This window comes from Anopheles darlingi, chromosome 2 (genome assembly GCF_943734745.1).
Source record: "Anopheles darlingi chromosome 2, idAnoDarlMG_H_01, whole genome shotgun sequence".
Classification (NCBI taxonomy): domain Eukaryota; kingdom Metazoa; phylum Arthropoda; class Insecta; order Diptera; family Culicidae; genus Anopheles; species Anopheles darlingi.
The window spans coordinates 45,999,403-46,020,064 of record NC_064874.1 but is presented as its reverse complement, the minus strand read 5'-3'; the positions used below and the strand labels follow the sequence as shown (position 1 = coordinate 46,020,064).

The 20,662-nt window shown below is 43.8% G+C and overlaps 3 protein-coding genes across 3 annotated transcripts in view; all 3 read right to left on the bottom strand.

Annotated features, from left to right (window-relative positions):
• The window catches only part of LOC125950738 (calmodulin), a 228,753-nt gene that overhangs the window by 108,421 nt on the left and 99,670 nt on the right, over window positions 1-20,662 (bottom strand). The gene's annotated exons all lie outside the window — the stretch shown is intronic.
• LOC125950681 (transient receptor potential cation channel protein painless-like) lies at window positions 249-6,891 on the bottom strand. Its single transcript, XM_049678893.1, has 6 exons — window positions 5,898-6,891; window positions 5,625-5,810; window positions 1,393-3,238; window positions 1,201-1,325; window positions 1,026-1,126; window positions 249-946 (listed from the first exon to the last, which is right to left on the bottom strand). Exons 1-6 carry the CDS (start codon window positions 5,940-5,942, stop codon window positions 553-555), a joined length of 2,697 nt encoding a protein of 898 aa, XP_049534850.1. The 5' UTR covers window positions 5,943-6,891; the 3' UTR covers window positions 249-552.
• On the bottom strand, window positions 13,089-14,769 carry LOC125950736 (pheromone-binding protein-related protein 6-like). The gene is made up of 3 exons (XM_049678981.1): window positions 14,084-14,769; window positions 13,820-13,895; window positions 13,089-13,675 (listed from the first exon to the last, which is right to left on the bottom strand). Exons 1-3 carry the CDS (start codon window positions 14,219-14,221, stop codon window positions 13,401-13,403), a joined length of 489 nt encoding a protein of 162 aa, XP_049534938.1. The 5' UTR covers window positions 14,222-14,769; the 3' UTR covers window positions 13,089-13,400.

Below are 20,662 nucleotides of genomic sequence, written 5' to 3'. Positions count from 1 at the left end.
CAATGGGGAGCTCGTGAGCGAGTGAGTGCTTCCCCCCTTTTCAAACCCCCCGCTGGAAATGTATGGAAATGTATTTTTCTGCAAAAGCAATTCACAGTTTTCCAAAGGTCTCGAAGTACGTCAAAGTTTGTTTAAGAAAGAAACTAGCTTATGTGCTTCAATTTAATATGCACTTACCCGTAACTCTTACTTACTGTTTCTCATAACCAGTTTCTCAGAATTTTAAATAAAAGAATTAAAATTCATGATTCATTAACAATAAAAATAATTTATTATCCTTTTTTATTCGTAAATGTGATATAAACAAGTGGATTTGTGTGCTTGGTTAAAATAGGCAATGAATAGGCCTTATCAGATCGTTTACTCTCACTTGGAATTGGTAGCTCTATAAAATGTAATTGGAAAACATAATCCATAAAGGCACTTTCGCTTGCCAAATGAATGCTAGAAACATTAGTACCCGTTACAATCATTTCATCAATTCCATCCGTGCTCATATAAACAATATGCGATTGTTTGATTGTCAGATTGGTAGCAAGCCTTTATGCTGCATTACTTTGAGGATAAGGCGAGAATCATTGCTTTTATGCTTTCAAGGCTCTGCTCGATGCGTGTTATTCTGTACTCGATCGAACCGACGTTTTCCTGGCGAGAGTGCAAAATTTCCAGTGCATATTTCACAATTTTACCATCCATCCCACGGTTAAACCGGAACACACAACAATGGGTGCTGAATGTGTCGGTTTGGGGTAGCATACGATCGGATTCAGCGCTTCTTTTCATCTCCAGCGTTCCTTTCTCCGGGTCTAGCGATCCACGCTCCACAAGTGACGGTATCAAAATGGTGTTCGATCTGTTGGGTTTGATGGTAATGTGTCGAAGCGGGACTGTGTTCGGGAACAGCTGCAAACTATTGGCAGGATACAGCCAGGACATGTTGTCGGTTCTGAAATGGACATTAAAGCATTACGTTTTAATCATGAAGGTTCATTGTGCCCATTGTGTTCTGCTGGATCGATATTTACATGCATCGGATAGGTTTTGATGTTTTCAAAGCGTTTTCGTATTTGTAGATCACGAATACTTTCTGTATTAAACCAATGAGCTCCGATTCAGCCTTGATGATCTACAGAAAATATCAAAAAATACATGCTGATTAGAGAGACGCCATGCACCTTGTGCAACGCTATAGATTCCTACCGTTGTATCGCTGACAGCAAGACCATTCATTAGATTGAACAGAACTATTGAGACGAAAAACAAGAAAAGGGCAAACACTACGTAGGTGACGCCCTGGAATTTTATGTTTGCCGCTTCAAATTCGCCTGAAAGTAACACATAATAAAAGATGAGATATTCCCATATTGATTAAAACACTTGTGAGGTACGTACCGGTCAGCATAACAGCGGTCTTCATTAGAGCCAAAGGTATGTCGCTAAACTGATTGAACTGGTCGTCGTCTCCACCCGGTGCTTCGGATGTCGTGGCCGAATCCGCAGGATTTGAGTCATTTACACGGAATAATGTATAGAAGCTGAAGGCGAAGGCTAGCAGAATGATCGAATACAGCACCAGACATTTCAGGAAATTCTTCGAAACCGTCTTCAGCATCACCATATGAGTTGAGATGGATAGTAGTGGAAGCGTTCCCACAAGCAATGTGAATTCCAGCGCCGTCAACAGTATAACTAGCGCTGACGCCACTCGCCGAGCATCATCACCGAACTCGTAAAGCAATACGGAGCAAGCAGCAAGTATCAGAGCAATTTCCATATAATTTTCCGGAGATCGTACGTACACTCGCATGTTTAGCAAAAACTGAATGAGTTCTCTTAATATCAAATAGACGAGCCCAATTAACGATAGACTGTAGAAGAACAGTTTAAACGGAGCTTCATCTCGTCCATAGCAGAACACCACATAGAAGATGAACGATACGAAAAACACCGTACAGATCAGCAGATTGATGTAGAAGAACACACTCAGTTTGATCCACTTCAGCAACAATATGCTGGATATCACTGGATGTCGTAGAAGACGCTTCATGTCGGAGTATTGTGCCATTCGAAGTATTGGTAACATTTCATCTTCATACAGCAAAGCGGCCGGTGTCCGCGCTGTATCGGAATTGTTTGCTTTGTGAGTTGGCGGGACGAAATTGGAAAAATCTATCTTCACTTCGTAGTCATCATCTCCCGGTTTCCGATCGTTGGAAGACACACACGAGTCGAGATGTTTTTCTAGCAGGAACGGATCCATGTCAGTGATTGGCAACTCCGAGAACATGTCCTCAACACTAAGGCTTGCTCCCTTAGCCAGCAGTAGCTCTTGCGCATGGTCTATTTTGTACTTTACGGCAAAATGCAAAGCAGTACGCTTGGTGGTACTATCCAGCTTATCGATGTCGATCCTTCCGTCCTCCAGCAATAGTTTCATGATTTTGAAATAAGGACACTTATTTTTATCTTTTGCTGCATCGATCTGCTTCACCAGAAGAGACAGTAACGTATCTTCGTTAATCAAACCAATTTCATTCTTCGGAATGATGCTCAGAAGCCACTGCAGCATCTCCACGTTGCCACGATTACAGCATTTGGCCAACAGTCCCGAAAGTAGAAGAGGCGCATCGAGCAGCGTTTCGTTGGTCATCTTCGGTTCAAGTAGCGTTTTGGCAGATTCTAGCTTTGCACGGTACACCGCCAACGAGAGCAAATCCTTGAAATCGTTATCAGCAAGTGTTCCTTTCTGGGCTCCGAATTTGCGGAACGCTTCTAGGAAATCTTCCTCCAAACCGGCCGACAGTTTGCTTCTGAGAATCTCGACCGTTATGGTTTCCATGTCGTAGTAGGGGATGGTGACGTCTGGGAAATTCTTTTCGATCAATTTTCTCGCCTGTTGATTACGGAAGTCCACGTTAACGCCGTAGTGTTTAAAACAGTACTCGAGGATATCTTTGCGCCAGCGGTCCTTTCCCTTCACTAGTTTCGCTATTGGAGATACACTGTTTTCGTCGGTAGCATTAATGTTGGCACCATGTTTCAGCAGCAGCTTAATGCACTCGAACACTTTTTCATAATTATCACCAGAGAGGTTCTCGAACAGCAGAAACAGCGCGGTACGATCTTCAAACTTTTGATCGATCACTATACGGTGGCTCTCGAGCAGCGCGGACAAATTTTCACTGTCTTCGGACAATGCTGCTAAGTGAATGGGGTATTCGTTGGTCGTCGGGTTGATCTGAAGCGACAAAAAATAATTCACACGTTACAAATGAGACAAATACACGTTTAGCCACTTAAAAAAAAATAATCGCACAAATAAGACACATTACTTTTTGGTCATCGCGAGAGCGTCGCAGAGAGGAACACCTATTAAATGGACACTATAAATATCGCTCTCGAGTCATCCCGAGAGTAATGAGAATTCCCCGACCTATGCGTAAGCTGGTTTATGCAAAACTCAAAGTATGACCCACTCGCTGGAGATAATCTGACCCACCGAACGCACAAGTGTTTGTAAGGGACTCCACTCGCCGGTGGCAGATTTGCGCGTACAGCATTTGTTTTGTTTGTTGAGAATCTGCCTCACAACCACGTTGCTACCGTCGCGGCGAGGTCACGTTACTTTTATTCTCCCAAACAATGAAAACGTTGTTGCAAATCCGGACATAATATCTTTTTTTTAATAAAAAAGAAGAAGTTTTAAAATTATTAATTAATGTTTAACCGTTCGTTCTATAATATTTGCCTGTTTTCCGAATTGTATATTGTTTTGACCATACAAAAATAGCTTTTATGTTTTATGTTCAACGACCATGCACGTAAGCACCGTAAGTAAAATTATGAAAAACTTTGGTTTTGAATATTTTTTTACAGAAAACAAAAATTCAATAAAATATTTTTAACCCTTTTTGGTGCTAGCCTCTACCGTTGTATAATGAAATAGCCTACACTAGGGCGTCATAAAAGGGTGCGTTTGGACTTCGTCATCGTGACCCAAAACAACGTGGTCCAAGCCGAGCTTAGTAAAAAGAAGTTGCTGGGCGAGTCATTAATCACATTGACGAATATAGCTATTCCGCCTACAAACAATGACATCCTGGCTAACATTACATCACATTCGAATCACTAACTGTTCTACTTCTACTAACTCTTTGTATTGCAAGCATAAACAACTAGCTGAAAGTGATTTCAACATTGTGACTGGCGAGAAGTTCTATGTAACTAGGGGGTTCCCTTGAGTTAGTCATTAAACTAGTTAGGTTGTATCGTTCCAAAAAAACATGCAGTCTGCAATACAAGTTGTAACACTAAAAGGATTGTTAAAATATATTCCATGTGCGGTTTTCATGCGTCGTCTGATGTCGTTATTTGGGACTATTTATCGTTTTAATGGAGGTACTCAATCTCTTCACGAAGCAAAAGTCTTTGCAGCTATTCATTTTCTTAAACCTTTGTTTTAACTTGATTGACTTATTGACTTGTTACATTTGTTAGTACATTGCATTTATACAGCTCATTTAATCGGCACTTCTAGTTTTCAAAAGGAAGCATCACATTGCAGGGCGTAATAAAAGCTGCTAAAAATACGAAAACCTTTTGTTAGAACTGTTGGTCGAGAATTGTCTTACTGTCTAATCTGAAACCATTTTAAGGATTAAAGTGTTGAAGCTCTCTGCACTGTTTGCACTCTTTGCAGTATCCCTTCAAAATAGGTTGTCTAATTTGCATTTTTAATCATTTCCGTATTTATAAATTCAACAACTCACGATCTAGAGGATCATGTCTTGCCTTTTTAATCCTATTTAGGTAGGCATATAATGAAAACTTAACTCTACTGCAATGATTCAGAAGACCGGAAACTATGAACGACATTTAAACAAAGCATGCTGCATAATTCAAAAGGTGCTGTGCGCTATAGAGTTCTAGATGAGTAATTCTTGATCCTGTGCGTAGGAGCATCGGTCCCTTTCACTTTTTGTTTCTCTTGATTGTGGTCATCTAGATTCGCCCAGACACACACACTACTTGGCATTATTTCCTGTGATAAAAGGTGCGATATTGCGTTGGCTAAAATAAAATTCTTAGATCATCACTTACGACGCTCAGAGATCGCTCTACCACACCCAGTTTGGCTATGTTTACATAATTAGCTGGTTGATATTGTTTTTAATGGCTATTAAACATTTGATTTCCTCTCTAAAAAACGCGTCCAGAGATCAAATCGAGAGAAATTCGTTTCACTCATCTCGCAAGATCGGTCGATCATCGCTATAGTATCGTGTGCTTCCGACGTCGAACGCAAATATCTCGGGTCGGCCCGTGCCGATCGCCCCCTTCGGGGTAGCTGAACAAATGTTTGCAGCTGCTTGAAACCGAGCATTGCCGTTAGTTTAGATAGTAATGTTTACTTTGGGTCGCTCCCCCGAGCACCACTTGACGCAGTAAAAGGCAAAAAAATGGAATCCAATCCCCGGCCTGTTCGGCTTTAAACGGCATTGGACCCATATTGCCCCGCCTTGGATGAGCGCCGGTGCATCATCGCCCCCAACCCCCCGGGCAATGATGACGCGGCGCCTCACGATTTGTTCTACTAATTATTAATCACACACACATATACTCACCTCTGCTACAAGTGCACTCTGTTTGAGGCAGGCAGTAATAAAATCTTTCTTCCCGGGTGTTGAACAGGCAATCTCGAAGATCGAATACTCAGCATCCTGATCTCGTACATTCACGGAGGCTCCATTGCGAAGGGCTCGTTTGAATTCCGCCAGATCATTGGTCGCCAAACTTGCGGCCAAGGCAGTCTACAACGGTAAACAAGATGGATCATTATTTTAGCTTCGTTTGCAGCGACAACGCCAATAGTGCTGATGTTGCAATTTTCTCCATACTTGCGGGCTACTTAGGCTCAAATCGAGGAACCTTTGGTTGCTCATGTTTGCTTCCTCCGTGGTTATAATGGACACTCTTAACTATAGCAAACACTCCAACCGAGCAACGAATATCGTCAATCACTTCACCAAAGTGCAGAGGTTTCTGCTTTCGTATGTTGATACTCTTTGCTGCTTTATCGACACGACGCACGACACCGGAACGGATCTCCACAACACACACACACGCTGTACGGTTCACGATTTGGGGGTTTTAATTGATGGCTACCACTGGGTGACCGTTTCGGGGACAGGGGAGGTGCGTGACAGGAAACGAAAATCCACAATGTTCCATATGTGGACACGGTCGAGTCAACTTTGGGCGACTACTCGACGCTCGATCGCCGCTACCAGACACAATTCGCTGCGATTCACGATCACCACTGAAGCATCCACTGGTTGTGGCACCTTTTGCTGGATTATTTCCGCGGGTCAAGCGCTACATGGAAAGGGCACACACACACACACACGCGGAACGATCACCACGATCCGCGATCCAGCATTTCTTCTAAAGCACAGCTTTTTAAAAAGTTTCTTAAATCGTACTAATATTTTGCTTAATGTAAACTCCACGGAACGTTTTTGAAGCCGATCGACGGCAAATGGCGTGGTGGTGAAGTTTCAAGTTTCTGCCCACATCCGACGGTACGGGCGCTTTCGCGTGAACTAACAGTAACCGAACCAACGGAGCAGGAAAACCCACGTTAAACTGTCGCTTGGCGCGTGTGTTGTCCAACTAGCGACGACACATGAGTCGCGCGAACAAGTCGTCGTCGCCGTGTGTGTGTGTGTATGCGTACTGGATATCGGCGTAGTAAAGGGCAGTGAACAATCCTTCTACGGATCTTCACGCATTATGCTGATGTTTGAGGGAAGCACCAATAATTGTCCAAGGAATCACACTACACACTGGAATGACTAACCATCTGAAGGTTAACAACAGCTACAGGTCGGTTTTGACCTCCAGGAGCACAATCGGTCAACGCGTTTGAGTTAAAAAAATGGTACAGTGGAACTCAGAAGAGGTGCGGATGGCGGCCCCAACCTCTCATTCATTGTGAATCATTGGTGGATGCTGCAGCAAACTCCGGAGCGATCGAGTCCAGCCTGACTCGTCTCGCCTGGGTCCGAGATGAAACCAACACACCAGCAACCGGTAGTTGGTGACGACCGTTCGTATCGGACAACTGGTTTTGTTTCCATTTTTTATTTAGTCTTTCTCCCTTCTACACGCCAGGCCAGGCAGTGGTGCTATCGTCAGCCGGTATCATATGCTCGTGTGTTGGGGTTTATGCCGCGTTGCCGGATGCCACTCTTTCCTTTTCCAATGCATCGAGATTGTGAATGAAGCAGTGAATAGCCATCGTGCAGCATCCACTTGTTGATATGCTGTGAGACATTGGTGCGCGTGGACAGATCTGGACCGATCATTTAGTATATCGTGCTCACACCGCGAACCATATGTGTTGAACCAAACCACACGAGTCAGAAGTGCATATGAATGGATCACTGCGTGCCTTGGGTTTTTGTTAGCAAACTGTCTTTTGTCTTATCACTTTTGTTCATTGCAAAAACGAGTACAAAATATATCTAAAATTAACGTTTGAATAAACCATTGGACAGTTAATTATGGTATACAACCATTTTTGCAATGAGTATCAGTTACCTTTTTGTTACCAAATAAATTTACATAATGATTCGTTCAGAGACTGGGGAAATTTTTAACTAATTTTTTTTAAGTTCAGAGACTGGGGCCATTTTTAAACGAAAATAATTTAAATATTTACCATAACTACAACTTTTACGGATGATTTCTTGTATATTTTTAGTTGATCAGATTTAGACTACGAGCTACGTTGTTAAAACATGTTCAATTTCGCGAAAAACTACCGGGCTTCTTGAGAAAACTTCAAAATCAAACCAAATAATATTGGCATGATCATGATCATGCTTTTTTTAAGATCCAGCCAAAACATATTTTTGTATTATTTTTCGCTATAAGTTGCATATCATCGGATCGTTCCACAACCTTCGAAACGCTCTCTGTACCCCTTTGTGAGGTTCGACAGTGCCCAAACAAGACAATCCTTGAGCGAAGACATTTTCCAGAGAGTCTCAAGAGTCCTTGATTGAAAAGTGGGCCTAACTGAGTGGGCTTGGTGCATCGAATTCATCGGTCTAGATCAGAGGCAAACATGTTTCGTTTGGACGTCGGTCGGTTTCAGATGAAATTAGTCTTTCAGTCCTCGCAAAAACGCTGAAAGTGTTATTCTTCCGTTTCTCCTCGGTGGTCAGTGATACGAATCAGATTTCACAACGATCTATCGGGAAGATGGCGGTAAAGGCGCCTGCAGCAAAGGAATCGACGTGCGGATCAATCCGGCAATCGAACTTGAGATCTCCCGAAATCGAGCAGCAGCAGCATGCACTCCTGATAAGTGTGAAAAGTTTGTCTTTAAGTTGGTCTTTGCGTTGATGATGAAGAAAGACTGGCGACTGGCACCAACCTTAACTTGCCAGTCTTAGCAGACACTACGCTAGCATGTAGTCCTAGACCGGAGGGGACCGGCTTTTGGGCGGGTGTTAGGACCACTTTGCAGGGCGAGAGCTGCCGCTCCGCCATCGAACCGGAAAGATAAGGATTGAGGGATTGAGGGGCAGGGGCAAAATCCTTTAGCTGCTTGTTCTTGAGTTCTGTTCGGGCAGAAAATCTTGTGTTTTGGGCGGCTAAAAAGTTTAGGTTTTTGGCCGCTATTTTTTTTAAACGGTGATTTGAAATTTTAAATTTAAAAACCATACTTCGATTTTAAGCCACCAGAGTGCGCTCAGCAATAGCGCTGCAACCGGCAAAAGTCTGAACTACTAGCAGAACTCAAGCGCCACCTAAGCGGCGGTTTTGTGAAACTTAAGAGAGCTGATTTGTTTTGGCCGTTTTTTCACGGTTTTTAGCTATTTTTCCGGTTTTTCCTGGGTTCTTTCCGAGTTTTTCCGGGTTTTCATTAATCGCTATCACTCGCGACACCAAATTTATTGAATTCGTGCAAGATCTCCTGAAGAGCTCCATCGCGTTCCGGATAGCAACCCGTGCTGGGTTAAAAACTTGGGAATCTGGCAGCAATTTTAGAGCGAACGAAGTATTCTATCCAAAAGGAGACGAAGGGCTCAACCAGATGGAGAAGGGGCATGATCACACGTGACCATTGATTCCAGGGGCTAAGAGCACCAAGCAGACAAACATTGATGAAGACCTAGGACGTCTGAACCAGGTACTAGTCAACCATGGCAGCGCCAAGAATATTCTGCAAATCCCAAAGAAATAAATCTATCAGAAAACGACATTTTCAACAAACAACAAACATTTTCATTTGTTAAGTGAACAACAGAATGTAACAACAGAAAAAGTCTTTAGCTCGTCATGCACTCAACTCTTTGCTAGTGCCTATAATGGGCGCCCAATGTGTGGTCGGATTGCCTGCATTTTGAGCATACATGATTAAGAGGATGGCTGTTACCTGGAATGGAAATGTAGGTAGGTAGTTTCAACATGCACAGCGAAAACGCGCTCGCAAAGAGTTCATTCGATCGTTCCGTGAATTAATTTCTAGTTTCTTATCTAATCGGAGACCACTGCTTCAAACCGAATGTAACACATCACTTTTGAGAGCTGCTGTTCGGGCCGAAGATAAGAGATTTTCCCATTAATGCACACGTGCATTACTTTTGGTTTCGTCACATTTCGATCAGAGCCGTGTTCGACCATGCGCCTCCGTTGGATGCAGCGCGAGATCGCGTCGTAGCTTCTCGGTCAATTGCTAGCTTGCGGTGCAGGTTGATCTTCAGCGCAAGGACATTACCGCACACGATAACCGTATGCTTATATGCTTGGCTCCTCGTATGTATTATTATTGATTTTATATATAAACTAAGGATATGACCATTCATCGCTATCAGTATGAATGGATTGGGGAGCATTTCTTGCGTTAGTAAGCAGAAGTTCCAGAGTATAGTGATGTTTCGTGCAGATTAGGAACCGTCTCTTCAATGGCAGAGTTAAACGCGAAAAATAACCCAAGCATATTTGATACTTAATCAAAACGTGAAGGAAAAATCAACGATCGGGAATTACCTGCTAAAAATCGAAGAAAGAGACAAAAAAATGCTTTTACTATCAATACATGCCGATTTATGGCTGGACAATTTTAACACATAGTAACTCCGAGTTTTTATTATCCACGGAAACGATACAAGAAAACGTGAAACAAACAGATTACCTTATTATGTTGATCGTGAATATAAACTATTAAAATCAATTGGATGAACCTGTGCCAGACTTAACTCAAAAGCTATGTTAATGTTCATGGAACAATTATGTGTTTGAAGGCAATTAAAGCCATTAGAGCAGATAGCTCGTCCGTCCAGGAGTGTTGGTTGCTAACTTTCAAAATGCATAACACCATCAAGTTTATCGGCTGGATACACAATTCCTGCGACTCTCGGGTATCAACAAACGAGTGGAAAAAGTGAGACTAATACATAACGTTCCATTTTCAACGAGGTGTAAAATTCTTCGTCCTGGACATTGTTGTCCCGGCTCTTTACTGGCCAGTGGATTGTGTTCAAAACCGTTTCAGCCTAGAAAAGTGGAGCTTTCCATTGTGCTCTCCTGCTAGTGCGACCCGAGAAGAGTTGCAAACTGCTGCATCGCTGGTAGCATTACAACTTTTCATGAATCATGTGCGTTGGGAAATACTGACAACTTTCGTCCTTTGGCTTTAGATCACGATGGGTTGATGGCAAAAAAGCAACGTTTTCCAAATATTCTGGATCCTGGAAAAGTCTGATCATGCAGTGTGCCTAGTATTACTCTGCATTATTGTGCATGTGTAGCTAAGAAGTGCTAATAATGCATCCTCATGACTACTGCCAGCACTATATGAAACCTCCATTTTAGTCTCCTATAGATTGCTTCCAATCTCCGGCCCAATAGTGAAAGTATATCGCAGCGTTAGAGTGTGGTTTCTAGGAAAAATCAATCATACTACTGTGTCCAAAAAGTAAGGTGACATTGGATGTATTTTGAAAGTTCCTTAATTTTTCTTCCAAATCAATTTTTTTGCCATCAATATAATCCCTCCCAGACACAATGCACTTATGCCGACGAATTTTCCAGTTTTCCAAACACGCGAAAATGTCGTCTTTAGGAATGGCCTTCAGCACCTTTTTCGCAGCAGCTTGAATCTGGTCTATCGTGTCAAAACAGTGTCCCCGGAACGTAATTTAGGGCTTGTCTAATAGCCAGAAGCCAAATGTAACCAAATCAGGCGCATACGGTTTTATCGGAACGATATGAGTGAAAATTTTGGCAAAAAAGTCACAGAAAACCAACGAAGTGTGAGAATGGTGCATTATCGTGATCGAACACTGACGCGCTTAAGATGAAAAACATCGTTCCAAATGTAATTAGCGGATATGTTTCATTTGCCAATATCATCAGCAAAGTCTCTTGTTGTTAATCGACGGTTTTCCAACACCAAATCTTTGATTTTTTGGACGTGAACTGCATCGATTGTCGTTGATGGTCGTCCAGGGCGTTCTTCCTCTTCAAAACGTTCCCGATCCTCCTGGAAGTCTTCCCACCAAATGTAAATATTTTTTTGACGTAGTATCGTCACTGAAGGCATTCTGTACTATTCGCATTGGTATATTTGCAGCAGAAAAAATATTTTTAATGCAAATTCTTGGCTTAAAAACTTGCGACATGGAGAAAAACGAAGAATGCACTTTTAGCAGTTCACAAAAAAATATGTATCTCAAACACTAGTGAATATTTTGACGTGAAACTTGCCATGGTTGTCAATAACAGTGCTGACAACATACAAAAAATACAAAACTAAAGATATCCTTTTACGCGGGCAATTTGGACACCGTGTCACCTTACTTTTTGGACACAGTAGTACACCTTGGTTAACAGAACATTACAGGTTGAGAGGATATGACTCAAAACAATACCCAAACCCATGGGATTGGGAACCGCATGTTGTAACAGTAAAATCGCCCTTAAACCGTGTTGAGAAATCCTCGCATCAGCTGCAGTTTTGCTGTGCATTGGCCCCATCCCCCTCGTTGATAGCAGCAGCATCGTGGTGTCTTCTCAATTAGTCAAATGGATGCCGGGAAATCGCAATGTTCCAAAGTGCCACAACATCACGGGTAGTTGGAGGCGCGTCCAACTTACGCCGCGGCTCTTCATTTACATTTTAATTTGCTTGATTACGGTGATACTTTATCGGCGCAAAGTTTTTCCCCCGTATTTGTGTTGCTTTTTTTTTGTTTTCTCACTCATTTTCTCTCTCTCTTTACGTGTTGTCCTGGTGTCCTTTTTTCCTACTTTTGTTTCCTAACGTTGTTGTTGTTGTTGTTGTTGTTTTGCCGTTGTTGTTGGGCTTCCTTTCACTCGGGCAGCGATGGTGGAGTCCTTTCTACTGCTTGACGCCATTACTGCCACTCGCTGGCTTCTTCCGCGAACGCCACATTGACATTGTTATTGTTGTCTCGTTTTAACTTTTCGCAGCCCCGCGCACCACCGTGCGCGGGATAATTTTAAGTTTTTCCGGGATTCGGAATTTCCCAAAGCCCAATTCACCCTCACCGCCCTCCCCCTAAGCACCGGTCCCCGCGACGGCTACTCCACGAGCGCTCAAGCTTGGCTCTTAGCGTTGTTAGCAACTTTGATTAATGATATTCCAAATTCCGCACCGGACCGGTTCGTTCGGCCAGAGGTAGGTGTTGCTGCTGTTGGTGCGAACCGGACCACGAGCTGGGAGCTGTGGACAGGGAGTTCGCGCGCCCGAAGGCAAATTGTGACGAGGATACGGTAGCGATATCAGCGGGCGACGTAATTAGGCACTGATAATAAGTTTTAATTTCTTGCGCCTCTGCCCGGAAGCCCGAAGGAAGGCAAGTTTGACTGAGTGGGAACCGATCCAACACCAATAAAAAAAAAACAGCCAGAAAGAAGAAACAGGAAAACAGAAGCAGAGGAAAAAGGGAGATTACTTTCCCTTAATCATCCTCCCAGGATGATGATGACGCGTATTACAGCGCGACTGTTCAAAGCGATGATCTCAAACGGTCGCTCCTGTTCCTGTGGGCGTTTTTATTGCTTCATTTAAATTTATTCATAGACCGTGCTCGCTGGTAGGGATACCCTTGGAAGGGTAGCACTGTGTGGATTACTAAATTACTATCAGTGTTCCCATTACAATCAATTGGCACACGATGAAAACGATTGATGAAGACTTGGAAGAACGTTTATACTTGGACAAGATCGGATTTTTCATCAGCGATTGTGTTTGACCGATCCCGAATGATTGATTCCCGGTGGAAAGCGCGAGTTCACGGTCTAGCGATAACGATACCAGAGGGCTTGACCGGGGAAGGAAGAAAACCGAAGCACCACGCACCTCACGGCAGAAAGTAGTGGACCGGATCCTTCTCCTTCCAGCACTTGTTGAGCCAGAAAGCCTTCTCGCACTGGGTGTCGCCCACCGGGTACAGGCATCGCTTGAACCAGTTAAGCGTGATGAGGTGCATCGATTCGGGCAGAAAGTCCTGGATTTTTACGTAGTGGAACTCGCCCTTATCGTCCACCACGCCGGCCTTGTGGAAGAGACAGTTCATGTAGCACTTGAGCGCCTCGTCCTCGTGCACCTCCTGATCGCTGAAGCGCTTAATGGCCTCTACGGAATGCATAGAAGCAAAGAAGAGAAGAGAAAGAACGTCGGCAGACGGTCCATCATGTAATGCAACGGAATCAATCCGATCCGCAAGCAAAGCCACAGCCACAAGCGCCACAATCCGCGTGGCCGCAGCAGGATCCTTACCTTCGGAGGCGCCCGATTCGGCGACACACGCATCATGCATCGGTCGCATCCGCTCCAGCAACTCCGGCGGTGGATACTATGCGGATGATAGTGATAACGATGAAGAATCGACACCCGCAATAGAATCGCGATTGTGGACAAGGACATGAAGAAATGTGCAACGACGACGACGACGACAAGGACGAGCCATTGACAATCAACGGTCGTCGTCGTCGTCGTCGTCGAGGCCGGTCAGCAGCGAGGATCAACTTTTAATCAACTTACGTTGGCATCTCGCCTCGGTTCATCGCAGTTTGCTTGAGGTGCCTGGTAGAGGATGGCCAGCAGTACCACTAGCAGCAGCAGCAGCTGCTGCTGCGACGGCGACCAATCCGGGAAAAGTTTTTTCACGCTACCACACATTCTGACCACTCTTAGCCCTGGTTCTGGTGGGTTTTCCCCTGGAATCAGGAACCGGTCGCGATGGCTTTTCCGTTTTTCTCTCTCCTTTCAGCGCACCTTTCTTTTCCGCAAAGGTTCCTTGCTCTTGCACTTGCTTTTGTGTGGCCACAGAGGGCTGCAGGGTATCCTTTTTAATTTCCTACAGGACCTACCTTCCTTCCTGTTCAATTCACTGTTTATGATTATATGCAGGGCAGAGCCGAGCCGAGCCGAGCGGAGGGACGTAATAATTAAAAACGAGTACACCAACGTAGCACTAAGGGAAACACGTGTTGGTGAAGCAGGCTCCGAAGTGGAAGGAACACAATCGCTCTACAATGTGCACCTGCTGCTGCTGCTGCACCGTTAAGACCGCCGAAACTCCAAAGACGGGGTGGCTGTTGGCACTAAAAGCTACAAAAGAATGCCCTCCTTACACAACCCGGAGAGTGGCAGCAGCATTTGTTTGGATCCGTAATGCAACGGCAGTCAACGGTCACAAGCGGCACTCGACGCGAACGCGACTTTAATTGCACTGCACGGCCGAGAGGTTACTTTGTGCCGCTATATATATGAAGGTGAGGGCACGAGCGTGGAAAGCGCGTTGCAGTTTTCTCTTCTTTTAATGCCTGCCTGCGTAGCGAGCTGCTCATCATGAGCCGGCATAATCCAAAATCAAAAGCACCGTAGCGTCCACGATTCATGCTCTCAGGCGAGGAGGGACCTTACAGTGCTCGAGTGCGTGAGCTTTGCGTTTGCACAACGGATGGAAGATGCAATTGAGCGTCTCCAGTGTGAGGGTGGGTACAAAAACAGAAAAAGAATCTTGCCTTTGAATGGTAGAAACGACGTCAAAGCCCACAAACGCTCCGTTTTTTTTTTGCTTGATCTCGGCCTGCTTTTCCTCTCAGGTGAAATCATGCGAAATAATTCATCCAAACCATTTATCCCGCTTTTCATCGTGTTATCTTTAATTAAGAGCCCCTCGGCGGACCCCAACGCGGTAATTAAAAGCTGGGCGCTGGGCGCTGGGCTCGAGCTCGAGAATGAAATGATAATTACTGAAGCTTGCGAAATGGTTCATCGTTCATCGTTCATGATGGCGCAGCAAGATCGCGGTACACGACGGAAGGGGATGATGATGGTGAGCAATCTATTTATTGACCAATGGCCTCCCCCTTCCAAAGGGGAGGAAGATGATTCGTTTCTGAATCTGAGACAAGTGCTAATTAGCGATTCTTACTGTTCAAATCGTGGCTGCCACTGTCAGAACTCACACTGTTGCATTACATATCGCATGCTCTCTAGCGGACGGAAAGTTCCACTCGCATTTGTAATGTCAATTTTGTTTTCAATTAGATTGCCAGGTGAACCGATATTGGATGGCTTCTAGAACCAACCTGATTTATTGATGGATTGAAGAGAATTGCACAGTGACAGTGACAGTGATCAGTGAAATTGCTTGAGAGAAGGCGTCTGTGCTGGTTGAGTTTAAAATATATTACGATCCGAATTAGAATTTTCGCGACATCTGTGACTCGTAAAATCTTCACCGCACTAATTATTTAAACTTTGTTTCGAGAATTGACGTAAGCAATGTTTGGCTTGCGAGTTGTGTCAATCAAAATTTCTTTCCTCATGATTTTCCGTATATGCTTTATGGACGGCTTTATGCTTTAAATGCTTTTTCCTTTGGCTTTTCTCAGAACAAAAGATCGTAAACGATAGTATCAATTATTATTCGTGACCTTACCAAAAATTATGAAAAAAATAATGCTCATTTCACAAATGATGAAAAAAAATCAAATTATAAACTCTTTTCTTTTTAACAAAATCAATGAATGATCTTGACATGGTCTTGGGTAAGATTAACACGTCCTTTTCCCTTTCCCAGGGATTGATGTCCTTTTCCAGGTTATTCCCATATATTTTCTCTTGCTAAAAACCTACCTGCTCAATTTGGTATAGAACATTTCTAACAATTAACTTCGAGAATTGTGACATATACTAATTGTTATCTACAATAAAATGTCACACATCGCCATTGGGTGCGAATCGTTCAATTAAATAACTCGTAAATCCATATGAAAGCCGATAAATCGGCTAATAAGGAATGAAGATTTATCAATATAGTATTTAGTATTGGGGAGGTTTCAGCTTTTACAGCCATGTGTTTCACCACTCGTAACTTAGCGCCATAATGATACCGGCATATTATTCAATTTTAGCTATACAAAACTTTAGCTTAGCATGTATAGCAATGTAGCCTTTCTATTTAATAACCATGACTTTTATTTTCAATCCCACTTGTATGTGATGTTGATAGTGCTAGTCGATAAGAGCAATACCGAATCACTTGCCATACGATCACATTGAAACGCTGCTTCCAATTATAGTTCTTACCATGCCAGTGCTATCAGTTGCCAGTCTTATTGAAGTACACAGAGCGAAGCCAAAATCATTGACCAATGCTCGTACTATTGGGCTCACTTCAAATCTACACCAAACTAGAAGCTCGAAAAAATGTTATTGCCTTTCAAATGATCATCCATCTTTGCAGCAGCGCTGGCGTTGACTTTTGATAGAGCGCATGGAGGCGAAGATTCGTTTTCCAATTTTCTCTCGCTCACCATCCTAACGATGCATCCCCGTACAAATGGCGTTGGCGATCGGATCCTATCGCGAACCGATACCGAATACCGGACGGAAGAGCAGCAAGCTCACAGCGCTCACAACATCCGTGCCTTCTCGGCTAGTCCTCCTGTCCTCGGGCCCTCTGCCGTCACCGTCGTGTTTGGGAGAATCCTATCGAATAATACTTTCATTGCATCGATAAAAATAAATCAGGTCCTTTATTACACGCTTTCAGGTGCAGACAAAAGGAGTGGTTTCCTTCAACTGTACTAGGTGCTAGGGCTGGCGAATGGAAGCCAGTAGTAGTACCGAAGGGATGGTGCGAGGCAGAGTAGTGTTTACAACGATCAAATAAAGTTGCTTCAAGACGCCTCGTTCGAAGGGAGTTCGCTGTGTTTTTTTATTTTGCAGAGGACCCGTACAGCGCATCTCCTCGATATCTCGCTGTGGCAGTAAAACCGAGGACATCCCATTTACCAACTGCCGTAGCACCACGAAAACCCACGGAAGAACTGACGGAACGGTGGGTAGAAGCGGAAGATAGGGTTTGGTTTGAAATGAAAATGTAAAGCATAAATAAAACTCGAAAGCAATCGAGAAGCACGGCACAGGATAAGGGCGGTGGGGGAGGCCGATAGCGATAGAATGGTGAAACGTCTTCATCGTTCATTCCTGATTCCGGGGAACGGTAACAAAAAAAAAGAAACGGTCCCGGATAAGGTGGCGCTGATGATGATGATGATGCTGGTGGTGCTGATGATCGGAAGTGGTCCTAACGATGGGGAGTTAGTACCGTCGAGCGGTTTGGCTTCGTTCGCTCGTTGCTGCTCGTGTTCTATTGTGTGTAAAAAGGACTGGAGAAGGAGGAGGAAGCTTTTTTCTTTTTTTTCAGTTCTCAAAAACCTCCCCCATTGTACGAGTGAGGGAGGCCGAACACAACTTAACACACAAGGGGCCCCAAATGCCACGGGGATTGCCGCAAATGAAGCCATTTGTACTGATCAGAATAATTAGTGGTTGTAATTCATCAATCTTTTCGCTCGCCCAATGGATGTGGGTGACCGCAGCCACGACCGGTACGCAGCTCGCCCCGGAAACTGTGCTATTGCAACTACAAATCGTTGTCAAGATTCACGGGAACCCTCATTTGTTCTGCCTTTCGATCTCGAGCACTACCAGCACCACCAGCGAGTACCCTTCGTTGAGCGAGAAGATGGGTCCCCCTGGGTTAAGGGATATATTTTTAATTAATCTAAAACTTCCGACAATGCTCCATTCGGAAAGGAGCAGTGGAGGGGAAGGTAATGGGCTGCTCGGTGCTCCGTTTGCTTTCAGATTATTTTATTTGTCTAGGATCAAGTGGGGTAGCCCTTTTTCTCATTTGTTTTTCCTCGAGTTTTCCCCACGTTTTTTTGTTTAGCTGTTGTTTTGCACCAACAGACCTCTTGCCAATGGCGTGTCAATCTCTTCTCTCTCACCGGAAAACCCCCCTTCATTGGTTGATTGGTGGCTTGGAAATGGATCTGTAATCAGGACTGAGCAGCGGTCCGGGAGCGGTGGAGATGCCCTGAGGACGGTACCGACGCAATGACAATTCCGACGCCGGTGCCGACGGTTGCAGGCATTTTTCCCAGCTCGTTAGAACGCCGAGGGCCCAGGGAAAGTAAGGAAGCGCACAAGTAAAGTCCTCCATCGACAATGAATAATTACCAACGATTAGAGAGCCGACGGCGGAAGGATTATCCCGAGAGCGGTCCCGGGATTCGCTTGCCCTCTCGAGCTCTCGCTGGGCGCCGGTGGAATTCAGATTATCATCGAAACAACGGTACGGAAAGGAACATAAATTAGGATTACGATAGTCGTTTCGGATGAAAACCACTCAAATTCAAGCCCAGCCCGCCAGCCCAGCCCAGCCTAGCCAGCGGCCATCGCAGGGGCTTAGCGCGAATGGACGCAATAATTAGAAAGTTTAAATTAATTTTCCGTTTATTTCGTACCGAGCTGGCTGATAAGGAAATGCGTGGGGAAATTATAATAAACAATTGCGGCGGCCAGCAGCAGCAGCAGAGCCTCGAGCAGCATTTTAAAGGCACACGTTAAAGGCGCAGCTCGTGAACAAACAGCGCATTGTTTCGTTTGCCTGACCAGTTTGCAAGACTATCATCGTGATCGTGTGTTGACGGTGCCTTCCATGCGTTGTCCGGAGGCCATTTGAATATTTAAATTCTAATAGCCAGCAAACGACTTATTCTGTGGTCAGGTTGGATTGCTTCCCAGCTAGTTAGAACTTTCTTGCAGTGCTGGGAGGAAACGTTATCAGTAAACAATGAGGAGACAATCCTGGCCTGGACGATGCCTCTTGCAACTTTAACATTTGTTTTACTCCTCCAGTGCAAGGATTTGAACTTAATTTGAGTGCTTTCGTGGTTCAATAATGGCGTTTCGAAATGTTAAAGTACTACAAGGTGGCAACGTGGAAGTTGTACACTCATTCCAGGACCCCATGTGGTATTTCGGACAATTATATTTCAGATCTTGGTTTACTGTTTGAAGAAGCAGTATTTTTACTGCTAGGTTTGAGTTTTTTTCAACCAAAAATTGTAATCGATTCTTGTAGAGAACATATCAGAATGTTGTATCCTCAAAACCTCCCCAAACGATTCATATACAGTGATATGGTTGACCCAAATAGAAAGCGCCGGGAAAAATGGACTGTACGAACTCTAACGATAATTAACGCGGTGCAGGAGCGTATATAACCAAATCCGGAACGATCGGGAAGAAAAATGGCGCATGGCATGAAAATGAGTCATACTTGCATGCAAAACATAATGAAAAGGACCTTAGATATAGTCCTTTCAAGAAGCAGAGGATTCATGGGTTGTCTCGCAAAAACGTCGCCGACAAGTTTGCTAGATCTCGGATGCTGCTGAAGACGCATGCTGCCCACAACATATTTTTTTCAGACGGCAACAAAAGACTTTGGAGGCATCTTTGAACAAGCAAAATGATTGCGTGCATAGTGTATCTTTTCGCAGTATTCCAACCGATAAAAATGGTGCCGAGCGATATCAAAATGGCTCATATGTGATGGTATGGAGCGCCATATTAAAAGAAAGAAAACTCCCACTGTTATTGATAAAGGCGTAAAATTTCACGAAAAATATTATTTGGAGTTCTCAAGCTCCATTTGATTCCTTTTGCGTAGAAAATATAAGAAGAAAAAGGTTTTTGTTTCCAACAGGCTTCAATACCTGCGCATAAGGCATTGACTGTTCAGACATGGTGAGCGCAAAACTTGATATGTTTTATAAGTTCTACGGAAATCGTCCTTGCGGCTTGCAATAGTTTTCTAAAGCAATTGGGGGCTGTAATAAAAAACAAAGGGGAAAGAATTGAAATGAATCAATCAAATTGAAACTAACACAATAGAACATTGTGTTAATAATAAAAAATACATGAAAAATCTCATAGTTTCCATTTTATGACAAAATTAAAGTGTATCATTTTCTCGCTACAACCCTGTACGTTCACGGCTATCACTTACCTTCAACCTATAAATTAGTCAAGGTCTCCTTTTAAAAATTAGAAAAGGCACATGGCACATAATGCTTTTATTGTCTTGGAAAACATTCAAACAAATAAGTTTTCAAGCCGTCAAAAAACGGAAAGTTCATGCTTATCGTGCAGAGGAGAGTTCCATTTGTATCAGTGGTTGATTATGTCCAGTCCAATTCCTTCGACGATTAAGTCGAGATCGAGAGTGTTGAGTTGATCTTTCATCGGGAA

What these genes read in the sequence shown, in the direction of transcription:
- LOC125950681 (XM_049678893.1), bottom strand. Translation starts at nt 5,942, where the DNA reads ATGAGCAACCAAAGGTTCCTCGATTTGAGCCTAAGTAGCCCGCAA. An exon ending in GACCGCTGTTATGCTGACCG is followed by an intron (nt 1,326 to 1,392) that starts GTACGTACCTCA and finishes TGTTACTTTCAG; the next exon opens with GCGAATTTGAAGCGGCAAAC. An exon ending in TCAAAACCTATCCGATGCAT is followed by an intron (nt 947 to 1,025) that starts GTAAATATCGAT and finishes TGTCCATTTCAG; the next exon opens with AACCGACAACATGTCCTGGC.
- LOC125950736 (XM_049678981.1), bottom strand. Translation starts at nt 14,221, where the DNA reads ATGTGTGGTAGCGTGAAAAAACTTTTCCCGGATTGGTCGCCGTCGCAG. An exon ending in AACCGAGGCGAGATGCCAAC is followed by an intron (nt 13,896 to 14,083) that starts GTAAGTTGATTA and finishes TCATCCGCATAG; the next exon opens with TATCCACCGCCGGAGTTGCT. An exon ending in CGAATCGGGCGCCTCCGAAG is followed by an intron (nt 13,676 to 13,819) that starts GTAAGGATCCTG and finishes TGCATTCCGTAG; the next exon opens with AGGCCATTAAGCGCTTCAGC.